This window comes from Lissotriton helveticus, chromosome 3_1 (assembly GCF_964261635.1).
Source record: "Lissotriton helveticus chromosome 3_1, aLisHel1.1, whole genome shotgun sequence".
In the NCBI taxonomy this organism is placed as follows: domain Eukaryota; kingdom Metazoa; phylum Chordata; class Amphibia; order Caudata; family Salamandridae; genus Lissotriton; species Lissotriton helveticus.
This window is the reverse complement of record NC_136061.1, coordinates 411,513,936-411,533,838: the sequence shown is the minus strand read 5'-3', so window position 1 is coordinate 411,533,838 and position 19,903 is coordinate 411,513,936. Positions and strand designations below refer to the sequence as shown.

General features: G+C 43.2%; 1 protein-coding gene across 2 annotated transcripts in view; it reads left to right on the top strand.

Moving 5' to 3' along the window:
- The window catches only part of ALS2 (alsin Rho guanine nucleotide exchange factor ALS2), a 1,284,778-nt gene that overhangs the window by 332,263 nt on the left and 932,612 nt on the right, over window positions 1-19,903 (top strand). For both annotated transcript variants that reach the window (XM_078680222.1, XM_078680224.1), the window contains one exon: window positions 2,256-2,333. In XM_078680222.1, coding sequence (XP_078536348.1) covers window positions 2,256-2,333 — 78 coding nt within the window. The remainder of the gene's footprint in view (window positions 1-2,255; window positions 2,334-19,903) is intronic.

Here is a 19,903-nt window from a genome sequence, read left to right as displayed (position 1 = left end):
GAGTATCCAATGCGCTGTACAAAAATGGAGCTAAGTGCTTTAATATGTGTTAATGACCTCAATAGCACACATGAGAGCACCTACAAATATGTGAGCTCTGAAGTACTCTGTATTACAACGTAAGGTGATATGGCACTTGAGTTAAATTATTTAAGAGTGCAAGTTCACATTTAGTGAACATAATGCATGTATTTACCAAGCTATTGGCAAGTACAAGTCCGACTTTAGTGCACAAATGGCTCTGTGAATTGCCGGATGTTAACCAGTTTAGAATTTAGCGTGGTGGCTTAACAGGCAGTAAAACAGAAGGTTCACACACGTGTCTTTTTGGAAAGAAATGCAGGATTACCAGGCAAGCATAGGCTTTTTTGGAGGCACTTTCTCTCAATATTGGGGTCCAGTGAAAGATGTAAGATGGAGTGCTCCTTTTGTTGGGAAAGCTAATTCTGAATCATTGCAAAAACTGCTATGTTCAAACCTATGACCTGCACATAAGGCAAACATCTCTACAGCAAACCCTTGTCCCCCTGAACTGTATTATCAGCTTGTACCTTGCACATATTTTTAAGACCAATCTAAGAAAGGATCATTAGAAGAACCCATGAATGTAAGCATATATCACAATGGCTAATATCTGAAGGCAGGCAATCCTGGAGCAATATATTATACCTCTAACAGCCAGTTACATTCTGAACATGCAATAAAATCAACAGCTTCCAAGTGCTTGTAAATGATAGACAGACATCAAACATTCAAGGGTGTGAGGAATTTGATTTAGTTCCACAGTGGATAATGTCTACAGTATGTCTAAGAAGAAAAAGATGATACTCTGTCAAGCAGCTATTAGTTTAAACATGAGCAGAGATGAAGAGGTGCAACAAAACATGACTGATATACAGCTTCTTATTGATCTTGCTGGAGCACTAAACCTAGCCTTGGCACGGACTGTGTAAACAGGGACTCTACATATACAGCCTATGATGTTTGCCCCCAGTGCTTTTAATGCTTTGTGCCATCCTGTGCAGTCCGTAAATCATTGATCTGGCCAGATGATTACCAACATTCTGTTTTCCTGCTTTAACCACTGTCCAATGGCAGTGGGATTGGAGCCGATCCTAGTTTTTGTTTAGGAGATGCTATAGAGGTGCAGGTGCAGTAGTGCACTCCTAGCATCAGTTTTCGTTAGTCCCCTCAAATAATCAATTACTTGTTCTTTAATTAATAACTTGAGTTAATTAATTTTGATAATTGTTTTCGTGGATGACCCAAAGACTGCTTCACGAAATGCTGTTTTGAAGCGCTAACTTTTGTATCACCTCAGTAGGTCTGTTGGTTAAATAAAAGGAGTATAACGTTGGTTTGCCATGTCCCTTTGGTCTCTGTTAACCTCTGTTAAATTCGGACCATATTAAGGTTAATTTTCGAATTCAGAACTGCTATGTTCTCAGTTGAAACAAGTTTACTAATCGGACCCCCCCTAGCAGTCTTACTAGCCACGCCTAATGTCTCCCTGCATTTCATGTGAGACCCCCAGCTGTTCAAGCACTTAGCAGCAGGGAGAAAAAAATAAAGAGTGTTGTGGGAGGGACAGCAGGCCTAACCTTCTACTGCACTACTGAGCGGGAACAAACGCTTTTGTGTTTTTCAGGTACCTGGGCATTTAATTGCAGCCATCGTGCTCATTGCCTAATTGTGTGGTGAAATCGCAATTCGCGACCAGCTGGTGGGTCTGGCTATGGCTTTTCTTGTGTGTAGCAGGTAGGAATGTAGATTGTTGCGTAAGGATGCACTTCTCCCCTACCAATTCTTTTTGCGGGTTACTGTTGTCAGCTGGGTCTGTTGGTATTTCAGGAAACCTTTGCTGATTGAATGGTACTTTAAAGTAAATTGATGGCCTTCCACCCACATTGTAATGAAAAGTAATTATTCACGAAGGGACAAGGAAGGCTTTATTCAGGAGACCTTTGTATATTTCTAAATATTGAGGGTGTGGAGGCTTACCGTAGACTTACCTGCCTACTTAGGAATAAAAGTAAGTAAAACCAAATGTGTGGCCCAGGCTAAATGGTGCTGTAAGTCACTGGGAAGCTGAGAATATTACATCGGCCTGCACACTCAAGGTCTCCTGATGGACAACGCCCTGGTGTGCCCCTGGGCATCTCGCGTGGAGTGAGGTTTGCAAATCATTATGATGTTTAACCAATGTCCTTCTTCATTCAAAGTTAGCCCTTGACATTCTTCATTGAACTTTACAGGTGTTCTCTTGGGGAAACAACAGTTGCGGCCAGCTAGGTCATTTCCAGTCGCCAAGCACAGTTCCTCGTTTAGCAAAGGTAATTTGTTTTCCAATAGTGCTTTGTCCGTATGTGTTCTTGTGTGATTTAGTTTCTTCGGAGCTCCATATATTGAAAGACACTCTGTTTATCTTCATTGTATTACTTTAATCGATACATTATTGCTTGCTTCTTTATCTCTATGTCGTCACAGAAATAATTAATGTTTTGTGCCTTTACTTCACTGTTCCCACCAAGTTCTTACCACTGTTAAGAAGTCAGGAGGCGTAATCGAACAGCTCATATTGTTTCAGTTAGCTTGGTTAAACAGACAGATGGACACATTCATAAAGCAGGTCATCCATTTGATACCAGACTTCAAGATGGATGACATAAATAAATCAATCTCTCTGTTATTGTTGTTTGATCATACATTAGATTTTAGATTGATACTCTGATGCCTAACCAAGGTAACCCTATTCAATTGAAGGAAATTATTTGTGTACAAAGGAATTTTAAAGCACTTAATGAATTTGATCTCTCTAAAACATATCTAAATGTAAGTGTTCATCTAGATCAGAGTGATAGTCCTGATACCTGGTGACTCTTTTACTGACTCTGTGGTAAAGAAAAATCTATCTCTTTCATCTTATGATGTTTACTGTATAATTCATGATTTCGTGAAATTACTCATTTATTCCTCTGCATTAAAGAATGCTATTAAATTACCACTTTTGGAAAATCAGGGTTAGATTTTAATTTACTGGTGAACTGTAGTCTAATTTCTACAATACGTTTTTTGGGTAAACGTACTGAATCTATTATCACTGCTCAGCTTAAAGGGCTATTTTGAGATTAGTATTCTAGTTTCAGATTATCAAGCAGGTTTTTGGAACCAGTGCTGGATAATAGGTAACAAGCCCTACATCAGAATGATCAAGGGCGTCCTGCGCAGTGATCTTATTAAAGCTTTCTGCAGCATCTGACAATGGATGACAGGGTGTTTGACCATCAGTTTAGAGTAAGAGCAAAGGCATTACACTGAATACCTTCATTCTAATGTTAGAGAAAACTTTCCTTTCTAAATAAAGCACGGACAAACAGTTGTAAGCAGTCTGGAAGCAAAGTTTATTTACTTTTGCTTAAGTGAGAACAGCCAGCAACCAACCGCACTGTTTTGCTGAGGGTTACAATCAGCTGCTTTTTATACATTTCGAGCAGGGTAGGAGATTAGAATAGATAATTGTGGTCAGATGATAATCAGGAGGGCACCCGGGGTGCACCGGGACTGCCTGCAAGCGCCTTCTGAGAAACCCTCAAGCTAAAAAACATGCAGCACCTGGTATTTGCGCACCATTAGCAGCATGTACAGAGACTCATTCTTGTCACAAACCAAGAACAATGTAATAGCATGAGCTGCAAAATGACATACCACTTATAAAATGGGCAAATCAGTTGTTCAAAAAATATATCTACCCTTTGAACACATGTTCAACATTAATTCAACATTAATATCAGAATCAATCAATATCTATATGCATTAATTCCATTACCTTATGGTCATGCTGAACCATGGCACTTGAAAAAGGAATATTGCTAGGGGTGGGGGTACACAGCCAAGCACAGGCTTGACTACAAACAGGGAGGATATTCATGCACAGGCAGACAACCAATATTGCAGCGACGATAATCAATATGATACTCAGTAAACTCTAACCCCATGTACCAAACAGTAAAGAATGGTCATCCCATAATGTATGTACAGCAACATTATGAACTTGTATTCCAATATCATGTAAATTATCAGGGATAAATGTACAGCATTCAGTATGCATCATTTTGCAGATACCCCCCTTTGCAGCGAGAAGCTTATCCATCACCACATGACTTTTAAGTATTATTTATCTCATAGCTACCATCTCTACTGTGATGTTTCCTAGAGCACTTGTTGTTTCATTTATTGTTGCTTCCAGCCACCCCTAACATAGGTGGTATTCCTAGTGTCAAATCACCAAACTCCTGAGCAGAATATCAGTATTATCTCTTTACCTTCTCCCTCTAACTGCACTCTTTTATAGTTGATATTTGCTGACATAGTCTTTAGGATGTGTCGGCTATGGGGACGAACCACTCTCAAATGACATAATCTCCCCCCATTCCGGCAGTAACCACAGGTAAGCCTTGTTGTCACAAATGAAATGGAGGCATGCATCTGCTACGACTGGCAGTATAAGGCAGGTGGCATTGGCTAGACTAAAGGAGTAAGTGCAGTTACTGCTCCCAACCTTCTGCGACCCATTTGACATGAAACATAACTCTCCATGTCCCCTTATCATTAATAAGGGTGGCAATGTAGGGAATGGCATGGAGTTATTTGTTGCAGAAATGTTGAATGTCCCCCAGCAAATAGAATTCTTATTGCCATTGCAAGTATATTTTATAGCTATCTCTTCATTCCATTTCTGTGTTATCCCCATAGGCAGTGAGCCATACAAGTACCATGTAGCCACTGTCTGGGAGAGAATATAACAAGAATCATTGAAAGTTAGAGATAGCAGTAACATGGACAAGTTATGCTGTTTCACAGATGGTAGTTTCAGGGAGGTACGGCATTCAGATACATTTAATTCTTTGTGATAAGCATTCGTCATTTGTTTGGCAACATTCTCATGATATTCTTTAGAGCGCTGGGCTTGAAAATCAGTGTCAGTCATATCACTGTTGGAACCCTGCATAGGCACATAAAACACATCATGCATATAGATTACAATAATAGCTGGTACAGCTACTAGAATGAGGACAAATTGAATGCAGAACTTTCTCTTTAACATTGCCTTAATCCTTCCAGGTCGTTCGCCTTCAGTGGTCCTCTCACTTTGTTCCTTGTTGTTTACCATCACTAGGCTGTTAGAGGTCACCAGTGTTTAACGGCTATAAACTCAATCAAAAGTCTACCATTAGTTGAGTTCAAAAGATGGAGGGGAAGAAGATGCTGAATGAGTTGGTCAGCCAACAGTCTTTCTGAGGTAGAGATGGTACCATGGTCTCTGAGGTGTAAAAGGTTTAGGGGAAGGTATACCCCGTCCGGTGTGGTGGTGGATGTAGACGTTCATTCCTTAAATGGTGCTCTTTTCACATGGGAGGCATGTATCGAGTTCTTGTAGTCAGTGCAATTGACAGCTGTCTGCGTGGCCAGGAGAACTTGAACCGGCCCCTTACAGGGTGGCTGCAAACAGGTGGTGCCCTGAAACCTTATCACTAGCACCCAGACACCGGGTTGATGCGGATGACCTGGCCCCTGCAATGGTTCTGGCAAGGCATCCTTCACCTGTTTATTTATGGAAGCAGCATGTAGTGTTAGTTGTCGACATTAATGGTGCAACAACTCTTCCAAAACAACAGAAGTCAATTCTCTATGAGAGACTCCCTACATCAGGTTGCTGTTAGACCAGTGAGTATTTCATAGGGGGTCAACTTCGTCTTACTGTCTGAGGTATATCACATGCTCATTAGTGCTAACGGAAGAGCATCAAACCAAGTCAAGGAGGACGATGCTACTATTTTTGAGATTTTATTCTTTAGCACCCTGTTTCTCCTCTACACCAATCCTTCTGTTTCTGGGCCTTGCACATATTGTCCATAACGGCATTCATGAAGTGGCTTCCATTGTCACTCAATATCTTCCAGGGCAACCCAGATCTGGGTATCAGGTCTTTTACCAGACATTTGGCTGTTTGTAATGCATAATTGTTCTTTACTGGATATGCCTCCACCCATTTTGAAAAAGTACAGACCACCACCAGACTATACCTAAATTTGTTAATACTGGTCATTTCAATGTAATCTATTTGCAGCTCCTCGAAAGGCAATTGTTGAGGAGCAAAATGTCCTGGTGGAGCCTTTGTTCCCTTGCCTATATTTTACTGCGCGCAGGTCATACAGCATTGGCATATCTGCTCAACCATTCTCTGTATCTTTGCGTTTTCCCAAAACTACAACATACTGTTGGTCAACCCATCCTGACCCGAATGAGTAGGGCAGTGCATCATCAGAGTCATAAATATAACAGGGCATCTGGCAGGAGATATTTTTTCTGCCCATAGTTGTCCAACATCCCTAAACCTTTGTGCCCATTTTGGCCCAAATGCCCCATTCGTCCTCAGTAACTTGTTTCTGCATTTCAGCTATTCCTTCAGGGCAGCCTCATTGCCATGTTAGAGTGGGCTACATACGTGAGAGCAGTGAGGGAGGAGTAAGTCCTCTTGGCTATTTTATATGCAAAATCATAGATGTGTACAATATGTCCCATAAACAAAGTCTCGGCTTGTTGAAGGGAGAACCAGCTGCAGCAACTGATAAAGTAGGAGATAAAATAGGTGTCCTCTTTTACTAAAACCCTTACTGTCTTCTGCAGTGCCTTTAAATCCTCCGATAATATTCTGTATTGAGGTGTCCTGGGTAAGCGTGTGCCGTCTGTGACTGTAATGTGTACAGGGTCTATATCCATTCTTCGATTGTTGTTGGTGTGCGTGGCCCAAATTCGGTGGTCTAAATTCGGTGGTCTATCTCCTTCAGATACTTAGGAGGGATGTGCAGTATTCTTCACAGCCCAGATCTAGTCATCATGGTCACATTGTCTGAGCCGAATTCCAAACAAATCACCTCTGTTGTACACCTGATGAACTCATCCAGTTCCATCAACATATCTAGTCCTAAAAGGTTAAAGGCACACTTGTCTGAGATTACAAATTCTTGTTTGTCTGTTATTGGACCCATCATATAGCGCAATGGGTGGGAAATGGGACTGGTGATTGGCACATTGGTAAACCCTACAGACACATTTACTTTCCTGGAGAGTGGGACCTGGGGCAAAGTATGTGGTGGCTATTTAATGGAGGTGTTCTCTACTGTCCCCATTACATATGGGCCGCTTAAATTTAGGGCCCACACACTTCTGTTCACCCACCCTCTCGGGCCTCCATAGTCCTCATCTTCCCCAAAGTAATCGTTGTAGCTTGGTATTTCATGCATCGTCACATTGTTCATTTGGGCTTGTGGTTTTCACAGTGCTGAAGTAATTATTATTATGCCTAGGGCCATTTTCCCCTAGTTACCAGAAAACTGTGATTGCGGTCTACCTCTGCCACAACTGCTACATCTCCCTCCCTGTTTACTGCGGTGTGTCCATTCTGCCACAGTTATGGCATGTACTTTGAGGAAATATGTGTCCTAGTAGTGGAGGGGGAGAACTAATCCTCATCTGACCCCCCACCCTCTTCCTCTTCACTTATTTTGATATTGTTGCATTTGTTGTACTAGTCCTTTATGTTTTAACTCCCTATGTTTCTTCTTCTTCACCTTATCCTCCTCCTGCTCGAATTTCTCATAATGCTAATCCAGGGTCAGCACTTCTGCCAAAGGCTAATGGTCCCATGTAGGTTCCTAAATCTGTATGGCCACTGTATATGAATCCCTCAAGCCATTCACAAAAAAGCTACTCAAGGCGAACTGTGCACTTTTCATGTAAATCGGTATCCCACTATGAGTCGTGAAAGCCTTATGCATCCTAGCAAAATATGCGGAAATCTTCTCTTCGGGCTCCTGCTTTCATGCTATAAGGCTATGCTTCTCCATCTTTTAGTTGTACACAGTAATTTCTAGTCTCTTTATTAAGCAGACAGACAATTTCCAAATATCCTCATGGGGTTCAGTGCCCACCTTCCTCTTCTTTTCTCTTTGTACCAAGAACTCCCCATCTATCTTAAATTCTGCGCTATTTTCCTTCCTCAATTTTGACCATAGACCGGCAGGTAAGTTGATACTAATTATTTGTTCAAAATCATTCAATGTTATGTGAGCGGCCATTAATGTGCGTTCTGTCTGGCACTGCCATTCTGTTGTATTAACAGAATGGATACCAACAGTCTATGGGCGCTCTACAACTATCAGGGTATATTAATAGAATATATCACAGATGGTGCATCAAGAAGGTAGATGTGTATCCAACATCCACAATTCCCACAATTGTAGAAACAAACTAAACCAATAACCTCCGAGCACACAAATATTGCTTCTCTCTAGAGTTAGAGCAAAAGTATTAAAGAAAGTGTCTTTTGGCAAATGTCACTATTCAGTAAATGAAATAAGTAATCCAAATCTTCTCCAATCAAGGTTTTGGTACCTAAGAGAGTAATAATGGCTGTTAAAAAAGAACAGAAAGTGCGTCTGGTGACCCATTTTAATATTGAGTCACACAGGTTATACTCCATTATTAATAAACATTGGCATCTGCTTAAAGCGGACAGAGAATTATTACCATATATTGGGGATAGACCGTCCATTACCTTTAAGAAAGGTAAAACGTTGGCAAATGACTTGAGTCCTAGTTACCCTGTTAAAACTACTACCTGGCTAACGAGTAAGACAAAGGGATTCCACAAATGTGGACAATGTAATTCGTGTAGATGGGCCAGGAAGAAAGTTATGAGTTTCAGTTATAATGAATCAGAGACATATCAGATTGATAGTTTTATAAACTGTGATACCACTTTTGTGGTTTATGTGATAGCCTGCACATGTGGACAAATATATGTAGGTAGCACAATCAGGAGGTTGAGAGATAGAATGATGGAACACTTTCGAGCCTGGAAGAATGGAGACACGAGGTATCCCATTGCTGCTCACTTTATACAGAACAGTGAGAGGAAACATGAACATCAATTTAGTTACCATGGGATAGAATATGTGACACAGGACCCTCGAGGGGGTAATAGATTACTGAAACTCAGACGCAGAGAAGTAATTTGGATCATGAAATTGAGAGCAGTTGAGAAAGGTTTGAATATTGATAATGAATATCAATTTTTTCTGGGACAGGATTAAGAGAATACTAGAAATACTTATATTTATTTATTTCAGTTATACCGATACAAGGAGAAATTATTTGAATACTGAAGAGGAGAAAACATTTACATATTTATATGTGTCGAATTGAGGTAACAAAATTTGGAATATATGACCTTATCATATTATTAGTAGTTAGATGGGGATAGTCTAAAATATGGGTGGCGAAGGTTATTGTGAAGATTTCCTGACCCTACTTAATGGATCGATATATGGCATTTAAACGTGAGAGTGAAGTGATACAGAGAGATTAGAATTTAATTTGGCTATATTCTCTTTTTAGATTGGATATTTGTTGGAATCTAGAGGATGTTATTAATCTAGAGGAAACTATGGATAGGTGACTATTGATTTCTATTGCATGAAATTTAACATGATTTTTTAAATGTTCTTAATGATATGAGTCCTTTGGCATGAGATCAAATAGATATTTACACAATAAAATGGGTGTACTGTATACTTGGAGTGGTGAAGCTTTCTTTCTATCTTCTCTCTATACAAACCTATACACTATGTGGAGCTAACACACTGTTGGGTTGTATGTCTTTATTGGACACACCACTAATTACAAGCCATACGTAGATCGTGTCTACTCTCATGGGTACTGTTCATTTGTTGCAGCCCTGAGGAAGTCAATGTGTTGTATAATCGCACGACGAAACACGTGTTGGCTGAGAATAAATACGGAAGAACTTTGAAACCTTGATTTGGATTACTTATTTCATTTACTCAATAGTGACATTTGCCAAAAGACACTTTCTTTAATACGTTTGCTCTAACTCTAGAGAGAAGCAATATTTGTGTGCTCGGAGGGTATTGGTACCATTCTGTTGTGTTTTCTCATATGTCAGGGTACTGCGTGGGAAGGTGGGTGACTTTTCTCGTATGTTGAGGTACTAAGTGGCAAAGTCCATGACCATGGGAGATGTACATACATAGTTGGATTTGCCACCTCCAGGTCTGGCTCTTCCCTAAGTGCCAGAGCATTACCATGCATAACGTACCAGGTGATTGCTATGTGGTCTGCTTTATCTTGGGAAGACGATTTTTCCCTATGCTTTTCTTGCTGCAACGCCTGGGCGTGGCGCTTGAATTGATCTGTTTGGTCCAATATCTTGTCTACTAATTTGGTAAACATCGATAGTTAGGCCGTCTGGCGTGAGAGGGGTAAATGAGTATCTTTTAAACATTCTCCAGTATCCTTAGCATTTTGGAATTGGGATAATTGAGGGTAGACCTGACTTGGAGGGTAAGTCATGGACCAATCTTTATACATTTAATATATTTGGTCAAACACCATTCGCAGCAGACGGTGCTTCATCCTAAATTTAAAGTTGTGGGAAACTGTTACCATAGTCCTTTAAACCCTCTATCATTATGGCATAATTCACATGTTCTGTCTTTTCCTGTTCGTCTTCGGTCATCTGAGTGTCTGATCTTAGCCTGGTTGTTTCTCCTTCTCTTTCTAGTAGTCATTGATCAGTGGATGCAACTTGTAGGGTCGGAGGGTATGAGTAGGATGTTGTTATCCAGTATTGGGGTATCTTTCATTGATTCACATGCTTAGAATCATCCCCGCCGACGAGGTGGGAGTCTTGCTGTATACTAAAACATATACATTATAGTCATAACAATATTACACAATAGGCTACTATGGACAGCAAAGTCACTACATTAGCCTATCTTAGTCCTTTTGCAAAAAGAACCAAATTTGGAACACAGCCAATCAGGCTGCAGCACCCTCTTAGAACCTTCCACAAAGAGGCAAACCCTCAGATTTTCTACCGCATGTCATGGGACCGGGAGTCTCCCTGAGCGCTGCTCAGTTTTTCTTTACCTTTGGCTGACCTATGTGAGTAGATATGTCTGACTCTTCAAGGAAAAGCTTATTTTTGCCTTGCTCTTCATGTGGGAAGAAAAGATTACATTTTGAGGATCCACATAAGGAATGAATTTATTGTCTTTATCCAGCACACAAGGTTAAAGACTGTAGGATTTGTAGAACCTTCCCTGCCAAGACTCTGAAGGACAGAGAAGGAAGACTGTTGGTTTGGCTGGAAAAATTGAAAGCTACATCGGATGTTGTTTCTGCATATGATGGCAGTGTAAGTTCTCAGGCGTCCACCCCTCAGGCCAAAAAGAGGGATAGATCTGTTGATCCTCCTGAGCAACAGAGTAAGACCCTGAAGAAATCTCACTCCGAGACTGGTCACTCTTCCTCTAAAAAAGAGAAGCTTTCATTCTCTTCAGAGGTGAAAACTGGAGAAAATTGAAGATTCCACTAAACAACAGAAATCTTTTTCTGAGCCTGTCAAGATCTCGTCGATGTCGTCGACGACCTCAATGATTACAATATCGACAGTATCTTTTGTTATGGCTATTTCCACTGATACTGGCTCACCGTCTATTTACATTTTAGCTCAGCACGTAATCCTTCTCAACTCCGGATTAAATATCAGGAGGATGATGATGATGAGGAATACTATGAGCCTTGTGAATCTCTTAGAGGCCCTCAGCAGGAACCTATGATACAAATGCCTATAGCTTTGATGCAAGATTTGACTGCTATGTTGAGAGATTATAATACACGCTTCCCCCCAGCGCCAGTTCCAGATCAACCTACTACGCCTATGGTTTTGCAGGCTGCTGGTTCTTCTGCCCCTATCATGGTGCCTCCGGAGGTAGGGCCTACACATTTCGTTCAAGATGATGATGACGACACTGTGGCCGAAGATGGAGAGATACCAAACTCACCCACAACTGTGGATGAGTGGCCCAGGCCACATCCCAAGGGGTAGCAGCTCCCCGACCGACGTTGATGATATTACACCAACCTGGACAAACATCAGACAGGTCATCAACACCATCAAGCGAATGAGGAATGATGGTGCGCCGGGGCCCAACGGTATACCTGCGCCGGTCTTTAAACAGGCTTCAGAGTTCTGGGCGACACTCTAAACACTGCTGTTCAAATACACCTATCTGACCGCTATAATCCCCGACTCTTGGAGGGGTTCTATACTGTTTCCAATCTTTAAAAAAGGTGAACGCTCAGAGCCTTCGAACTATAGACTCATCGCCCTGCTCGACTTGAAGTCCAAGGCATATGCACACCTACTACTCAGCGATCTAGAAAAATGGCCAGAAGAGGAAAATATAATACCTACGTATCAAACTGGCTTTAGTCTAAGGCATCTACAATGGATAATGTCCTGGCGTTAGCACATCTCTCAGCCAAGGCAACCTCGAAGAACCACCCCCCCACTATTCTGCTGCTTTGTGGACTACAGCACAGCATTCGACAAAGTGGACAGAAAACGCCTATGGTGGAAATTAGAAAAGTGGGGTATTCCACCAAAACTTTTGAAGGCAATGATGTCATTATATGAGGCCACTTAGGTGCGGGTTAAAACAAGCACTAGTACTGTCACTCGCAAAATAGCCACAGCAAATGGGCTGAAGCAGGGGTGCGTGCTCGCCCCCATCCTATTTAATCTATATACCGCGGATTTGGGTGAGTCCCTAAAAGGTGCCAGTCTAGCTGCCCCCAGACTAGGAAGACTGAGGCTACCAGTTTTACAGTATGCCGATGATACAGCCATTAAGGATCACACGAAGATAGGCCTACAAAGAGCTTTAACAGCCCTAAACAGCTTCAACACCGCCAATAGCCTGACAGTCAACAAAGGGAAAACTAAGGTGATTACCTTCGGATCCTACCATGAGAAACGGCAAGCACAGTGGTAGCTGGGAAATGCTCAAATTCACTCTGTGGCCTCTAATAACTATCTGGGGGTCTGGTTCTCGGAACGGGCCAAAGCAAATATCCATCTTAATCAGCTGGCCTCGATAGCCAACAAGGGAACACATTTGCTAAGACAACTAAGCCAGAACCTCATCAGCCCCTCTGCAAGTCCAATACTGATAGTTTTAAGAGCAAAGCTTCTTCCTGCAATCTCCTACGGACACTTGGCCTTCCCTGGAAGCTGGACGCCCTTCTTAATTCTGCCCAAGTCAAGGCTTACAAGTCAGTGTTACATATACCAAGGTCTGCTAGAAGAACCAGGCTGAGACTGGAGCTTGGCCTAGCAAGGCCAGATGTGATCAACCAGGGGGAGCTTATCAAGTTATATCTAAGGGTATTAAAGGCCCCGGCTAACTCCTTAAAACAGCACTTGAGATCTATTTTTGAAGACCTAGTATCGACATGGCACACTAGGTTGGTAAAAGCAACCAAAGCTCTTAAATTAGTGGAAGAAAATCTCACGTGGCAGGATATCCCGCTGAATGTTTGGAAGAGACCCATTAACAAACAAGTATATGAAATCTCCTTCGAACTCGATTACAACTCCCTTCGTCGAAGCTCTACTTTGGAACCACTAAATAAGTCATACTCAGTGGGCAAAGCACAACCATACCTAAGCGAGGCTATTTCAACACCGGCCCGAACCAAAATACTAACCATGAGGCTGATCACACTCGGGATAGTAGATTTTAACCCCGCTTGGGCCAATAGAGGGGACCCTTCATCTTGTAGGCTATGTACATATAAAAGGGAATCCTGGCATCATCTACTTTGCTGCTGTCCTTATTTCAAGAACGATCGCCGGCGACTGCTGCGCCCGATCTGTCTTGATCAAAGCATAACAACATGCTCGGAAGCATCAGCCCTGTGTTTGTCAACCACCACCACTATGACATTAGCAAGACTGGCAAAATTAGTTCACCAAATTAGACTAGCACTAAAAGCCCACAACGACAGCATTCCGTCATTCAGGAAGTTGACTCCAAATGCAACGGATCAGAGTTGAAGTGATCTTGCTATGTAGTATTATTGACAGTGCCAGTTATACGCCCACCTACGAAAGAAAGTAAAGACTTATCAAATGGGACCAAGACTGCGGGTGCCGTAGCCTTCTCCCAATTCGGTTCTTTTTTATATCATTCTTTTAACTATTACAGACGTACACCTTTTTTTTTTTTTTTAAAGCAAGCAAAATAATTTTATTGTTCTCTGTATTTTCTATTTCTACTGTAAAGATTTTAATTAATTGTACAGTTAATAAACAAATACACTGACAAAAATACACTGAGTGCTTAATTCTACGCCATCCTCACCAGTTCCTCAGACAGTTGATTCCCCTTCTGAGGATTTTGGAGCTTTTCACGCAATTATGGAAAGGGCAGCAACCAGGTTTCATCTTCCTGTATCTGTGAAGAAAACTGAGTGTTTCCTTTACAATTTTAAGGACTGGTGTAGGAAATCAGTTTGTTCAATCCCTATAAGCGATCATATCGGGGAAGAAGGAACGAAAATAATGAACACTCCATTTTCGATACCTGTGATTCTCCCTAGAATCGATAAAAAGTATAATGCACCGGATGATGCTCCTGCTTGCCTATCTGGACACCCAAGACCAGATTATGTTATTTCACAGGCGGCCCAGCGGAAGTCGCGAAATCCATCCATTCCTGTAACTGCGCCGCCAGATAAGGATGGGAGACGCCTTGATAACATTGGTAAGCGCTTTACCACCATGGCGGGTGCGTAAGGTCGTGCCACAAACTCTTTGGCGATTCTAGGCAGATATGCCAATTATGGTCGGACATTTCTCCTTATCTCGAATACCTACCTGAGGACAAGAAGCAGGAAGCAAAGAAAATACTTTTTGAAGGTGAAAGGGCTGCTTCAGAGATTATTGACATTTCTATGGATCTAGCCTCCTTGGGATTTCGTCAACTTGCCGGAGCAGCAACCCTTAGACGACAGGGTTGGTTGAAATCCACCACCTTTCGCCCGGAGGTCCAAACGAAGATTTTGGACATGCCATTTGATAATGATATGTTATTCGTGAAACGCATAGATGAGGCTTTACAAGAAATCAAGAAAGATACTGACACTGCCAGGGCTTTTGGCACTTTACAATATAGAAAGACTCCTTTTCGAGGAGCTAGAGGCAGAGGATCATATTCCTTTTGTGGTGGATATCAAAGATACCAAAACCAGGGCAATCAAGGACAATATGGTTATCTACAGCAGCAGTCCTATAGAAATCCCCCAGCTGCCGCTTATAGACAACAGAACAGAAGACGCCAACCTCAAGGCAGGGACTCTGCTAGAAAACAGTGACAATCTTTTAGCTCCTGCACCAGATCTGCCACACTTGGTTTACAGAACTCCGAATGTATCCCGACATCTCAAAAATTGGAAAAGAATAACCACAGACAAGTGGGTTTTGGATATTCTCAAATTTGGGCATACCTGGGAATTTGTCAATCCTCCCCCCTCCTCATCCACCTTTGAAGGAGCATCCTCTGAATCTTGCTCTTCTCAGAAAGGAAGTGAAAACCATGCTTTCGAAAGGAGCGATAGAAAGAGTGCCTCGCTCTCAGGTGCGGGAAAGGATTTTATTCCCGCTTTTTTCTAATAAAGAAGATGTCAGGGGAATGGAGGCCTATACTGGATTCAAGGCGACAGAAAGGTTTGGGTCCTATCTCTGACTGGCTAAGACCACTCCAATATACTATAACAGAAAAGATAGCCAGACAGGTTTACTTTTTTAGTTTTATCACACTCAGCCAAAAAATTCTAGGTGATCGACTATTTTATTTAGTCTTTTTTTGTCTTTTTTATAGAAAAACAGTTTTCCTTGAATTTTCATATGTCATCAAAAGAACAGTCATCAGACAATAATGAACACATACAGACATGAAACTATACAATACATACAAATGTTCAATATACACAAAATTAATTACTGTGGGTTAGAAAACACCAAATACACACTAATGTAATGCCTCAAATGACTTCATCACTGGGCACCAGTCCTTCATATCATATACAAAAAAAGACAGGCGGACAAAACAGTTCATTGATACTGCCTGCCTGTCTTACCTAGCCAGAGACTAGATAACTGCTTCTTGGGTTGCACTCCTAGGGATAGGAAGTGTGGTACTATTTTATAACCCTAGTTGCACCCTTCTTCTCTTTCCCAGGCTCGGGGTCAACGCGTTTCGAACCACAATGTAGTTCAGGGTTCTCCTCAGGACACGGACTGGAGGTAGCCAAAAACTGTGTGTAGCACTATAGACCACTTCAGTTGGAAATTGCCACTTGGATATACGGTTTCTTGAAAGCTGGCGAGGTGGCGTGTTGGAAGGAGGGGCGCCGGCCGCTCTTCAGTCCGGTACTCTTTTTAGCACGTTCTTTGCACGTTTTTCAGTTTAGCCAGTTCATTTTTTGATCGTTCAGCAACTCCCTCCACTTGTTCTCGCTCAGCGTCTGACGTGTCCTGAGGAGAACCCTTAACTACATTGTGGTTCGAAACCCAAGAAGCAGTTATCTAGTCTCTGGCTCAGTAAGACAGGCAGGCAGTATCAATGAACTGTTTTGTCCGCCTGTCTTTTTTTGTATATAATATGAAGGACTGGTGCCCAGTGATGAAATCATTTGAGGCATTATATTAGTGTGTATTTGGTGTTTTCTAACCCACAGTAATTAATTTTGTGTATATTGAACATTTGTATATATTGTATATTTTCATGTCTGTATGTGTTCATTATTGTCTGATGACTGTTCTTTTGATGACATATGAAAATTCAAGGAAAACTGTTTTTCTATAAAAAAAGACAAAAAAAGACTAAATAAAATAGTCGATCACCTAGAATTGTTTCCCTGGATGTGATAAAACTAAAAAAGTAAACCTGTCTGGCTATCTTTTCTGTTATAGTATACTGGATTCAAGACATCTGAACAAATATCTTCAAAAGAAATCTTTTCGCATGGTCACACTTAAAGAAATCCTTCAGCTTCTGGACCATGCAGATTTCATGACCACATTGGATCGCCAGGATGCATACTTCCACATCCCAATTCACCCCAAGCATCGGAAATTCCTTCGTTTCACTGTGGCAGGTGCACATTCTCAGTTCAAAGTCCTCCCATTCGGCTTACGCTCAGCCCCGAGAGTCTTTGCAAAATTCCTAGCTCCGGTGGCGGCTCATCTCAGGCTTCAGGGCATACAATTATTCCCGTATCTGGACGATTGGCTTATAAAGGCTCCTTCCTTTCAACAGGCTTCTCACGCAACGTCCACATGCCTACAAGTTTTCCAGTCCCTAGGACTCTCACTGAACATTCAAAAATCTGTTCTTTGTCCTTCTCAAAGAATTCAGTTTCTGGGGGCAATGTTGGATACTGTCCGAGACCAAGCATTCTTGTCCAAAGAAAGACAATCACACCTCATTTCTCTGGCGTCAGATCTCCTAAAAAGAAAGTTTGCTTCTGTGAGGATTATCAAATCTTTTGTGGGAATACTATCATCAGCAATTCTGTTAGTACCTCATACCCGTCTAAGGATGCAGCAGATTCAAGAGGAACTGGACAGTCAGTGGCTGCAAATTTTGGGGTCATTCGATGACCTAGTGCAAATACCTCCAGTTATGCGAGGAGCACTGACCTGGTGGATGCGCTCCAAGAATGCCTCAGTCAGGCTCACTTTTCAGCCTTCCGAGCCGGACTTCATCCTCATGACAGATGCCTCCCTAGAAGGGTGGGGTGCACACCTTCAAGATCTTTGCATAGGAGGGAGATGGTCTGTTGCTATGGCGAAGTTGCATATCAACTTTCTGGAGCTACGAGCCATTTTCCTAGCGTTGCAGTCTTTTCTCTAAAGGCTTTAAGTGTCAACTGTTCTGATCAGAACGGACAACACCACTTGCATGCATTATCTAAACAAGCAAGTAGGTACCCGTTCTCACATTCTGTCTCAAGAAGCTCAAAGCATGTGGGAATGGCTGCTTTCTCACAATATCAAAATCAAGGTGGAGCATTTACCAGGGATCCACAACACTTTAGCAGACACTCTGAGCAGGACCTCAAAGTCTTGTCACGAATGAGAACTGGATCAAACAGTTGTGGAGAATATATTTCAGAGGTGGGGCACTCCAAATCTGGATCTCTTTGCCTCCAGGAACAATTGAAAGTGCCCATTCTTTGCAAGTTGGGAACCAGAGAAGGGCTCTTGGGGGAACGTCTCCATGATGAGATGGACAGGGATCTTTGCGTACCCATTTCCCCCCTTTCTGTTGATCCCACGACTTCTGCGCAAGCTCAAGATGGAATCATGCTGCATGATTCTCATCGCACCGAGATGGCCGCTTCACATTGGTTCACAGAGCTTCTCCTACTGTCCAATCGCAGACCATACTGTTTTCCATCAGTTCCGACCCTGTTATCAATGAGGGTCAGATTCTTCATCCTCGTCCAGTCCAATTGCATCTTCATGCATGGTTTCTGGATTCACGGAATTTAAGGAGATACAGTTAACTCAAGATTGCAGAGACATTCTTGCTAGAGCAAGGGTTCCTTCTACTTTAAAAACTTGCTCTAAAATGGAAGCAATTCTGTTCTTTGTGCAGTAACAAGAATATACATCCTTTAAGATGTTCTCCAGACAAGATTCTGCCTTATCTTCTATCGTTATCTAAGTCTGGTCTAATGTTTACTTCGGTTAAATTGCATCTAGCGGCCATCTCTACCTACAGGTGTTCTACAGGAGTGGCAGCCCTTTGCTCTAATCGCTTGATTAAACAATTTCCAAAGGGACTTTTCAGAACTTTTCCACCTATCAGAGCTCCCCCTCTAGAATGGAGGCTTAATTTGGTGTTGCAGCAGCTCATGAAACATTCATTTGAGTCTGTGCCCTCGGCCTGGTCGCCCCCACGCTCCTTACCTCTCCTGCTGCCTCCTGAGCATCCTGCTGCCTGTCTCCTCTGCCGCCGACACCGACCTGCGCCCCAGCCGCCACAGGGCCGCCCGCCCGCCCAGCCTGCCTGCTCCCGCTTTCCCCCGCTGCCTGCCTGCGGCCCCGCCCCCTCGCCGGCCGATTGGTCAGCAGCTCCCGCCTCCCAGCGGACCCTCCCTCCCGGCTCCCTTCTTATGACGCCCCCTCAGCGACCGCGCAGCGGACGCGCGCAGCGGGAGCACCGATTGAGCGCCGAAGGTGCGCCAAAGGTAAGCCCGTCTGCGACCGTCCGCGCCTGGACCGCGCCCAGTGCCAGGACCCCTGGCCCCCACCGACGGAAGCCGACCAGACGGACCTACGACGCCACCGAACTCATCGCACTCAACACCGGCCGAACCCCAGGCTGCTACCGAGCCACACCGAGACGCACCCACGGACCCTTCAGCTGCCACTCCTGCAAGTTCACCTGCAACAGGACCCACGCCACACCAGCACCCACCAAGCCGAACTCCAGCAGCACCCACCTGAACTGCATCCTGCTCAACACCCGCTCCGTCCACAGACACGCCGTCGAGCTCTGGAACCTGCTCGACACCACAGCCCCAGACGTCGCCTTCCTCACGGAAACCTGGATGAACGCCTCCTCAGCGCCCGACATCGCCATCGCCATCCCGGACGACTACAAGATCATCCGGAAGGACCGCGTCAACCAGACAGGAGGAGGCATCGCCATCATCCACAGGAACACCATCCGCATCACGACCGACACCGACGATACCCTCGCACCCGCCGAACACCTGCACTTCCAGATCCACGTCAACCCCAAGACCACCCTCAGAGGCACCCTCATCTACAGACCCCCGGGACCACGCACGCAATTCAGCGAAGACATCGCCGACTTCATCAGCCCGCACGCCCTCCTCTCTGCCGACTACATCCTCCTCGGGGACCTCAACTTCCACCTGGAGAACAACAACGACC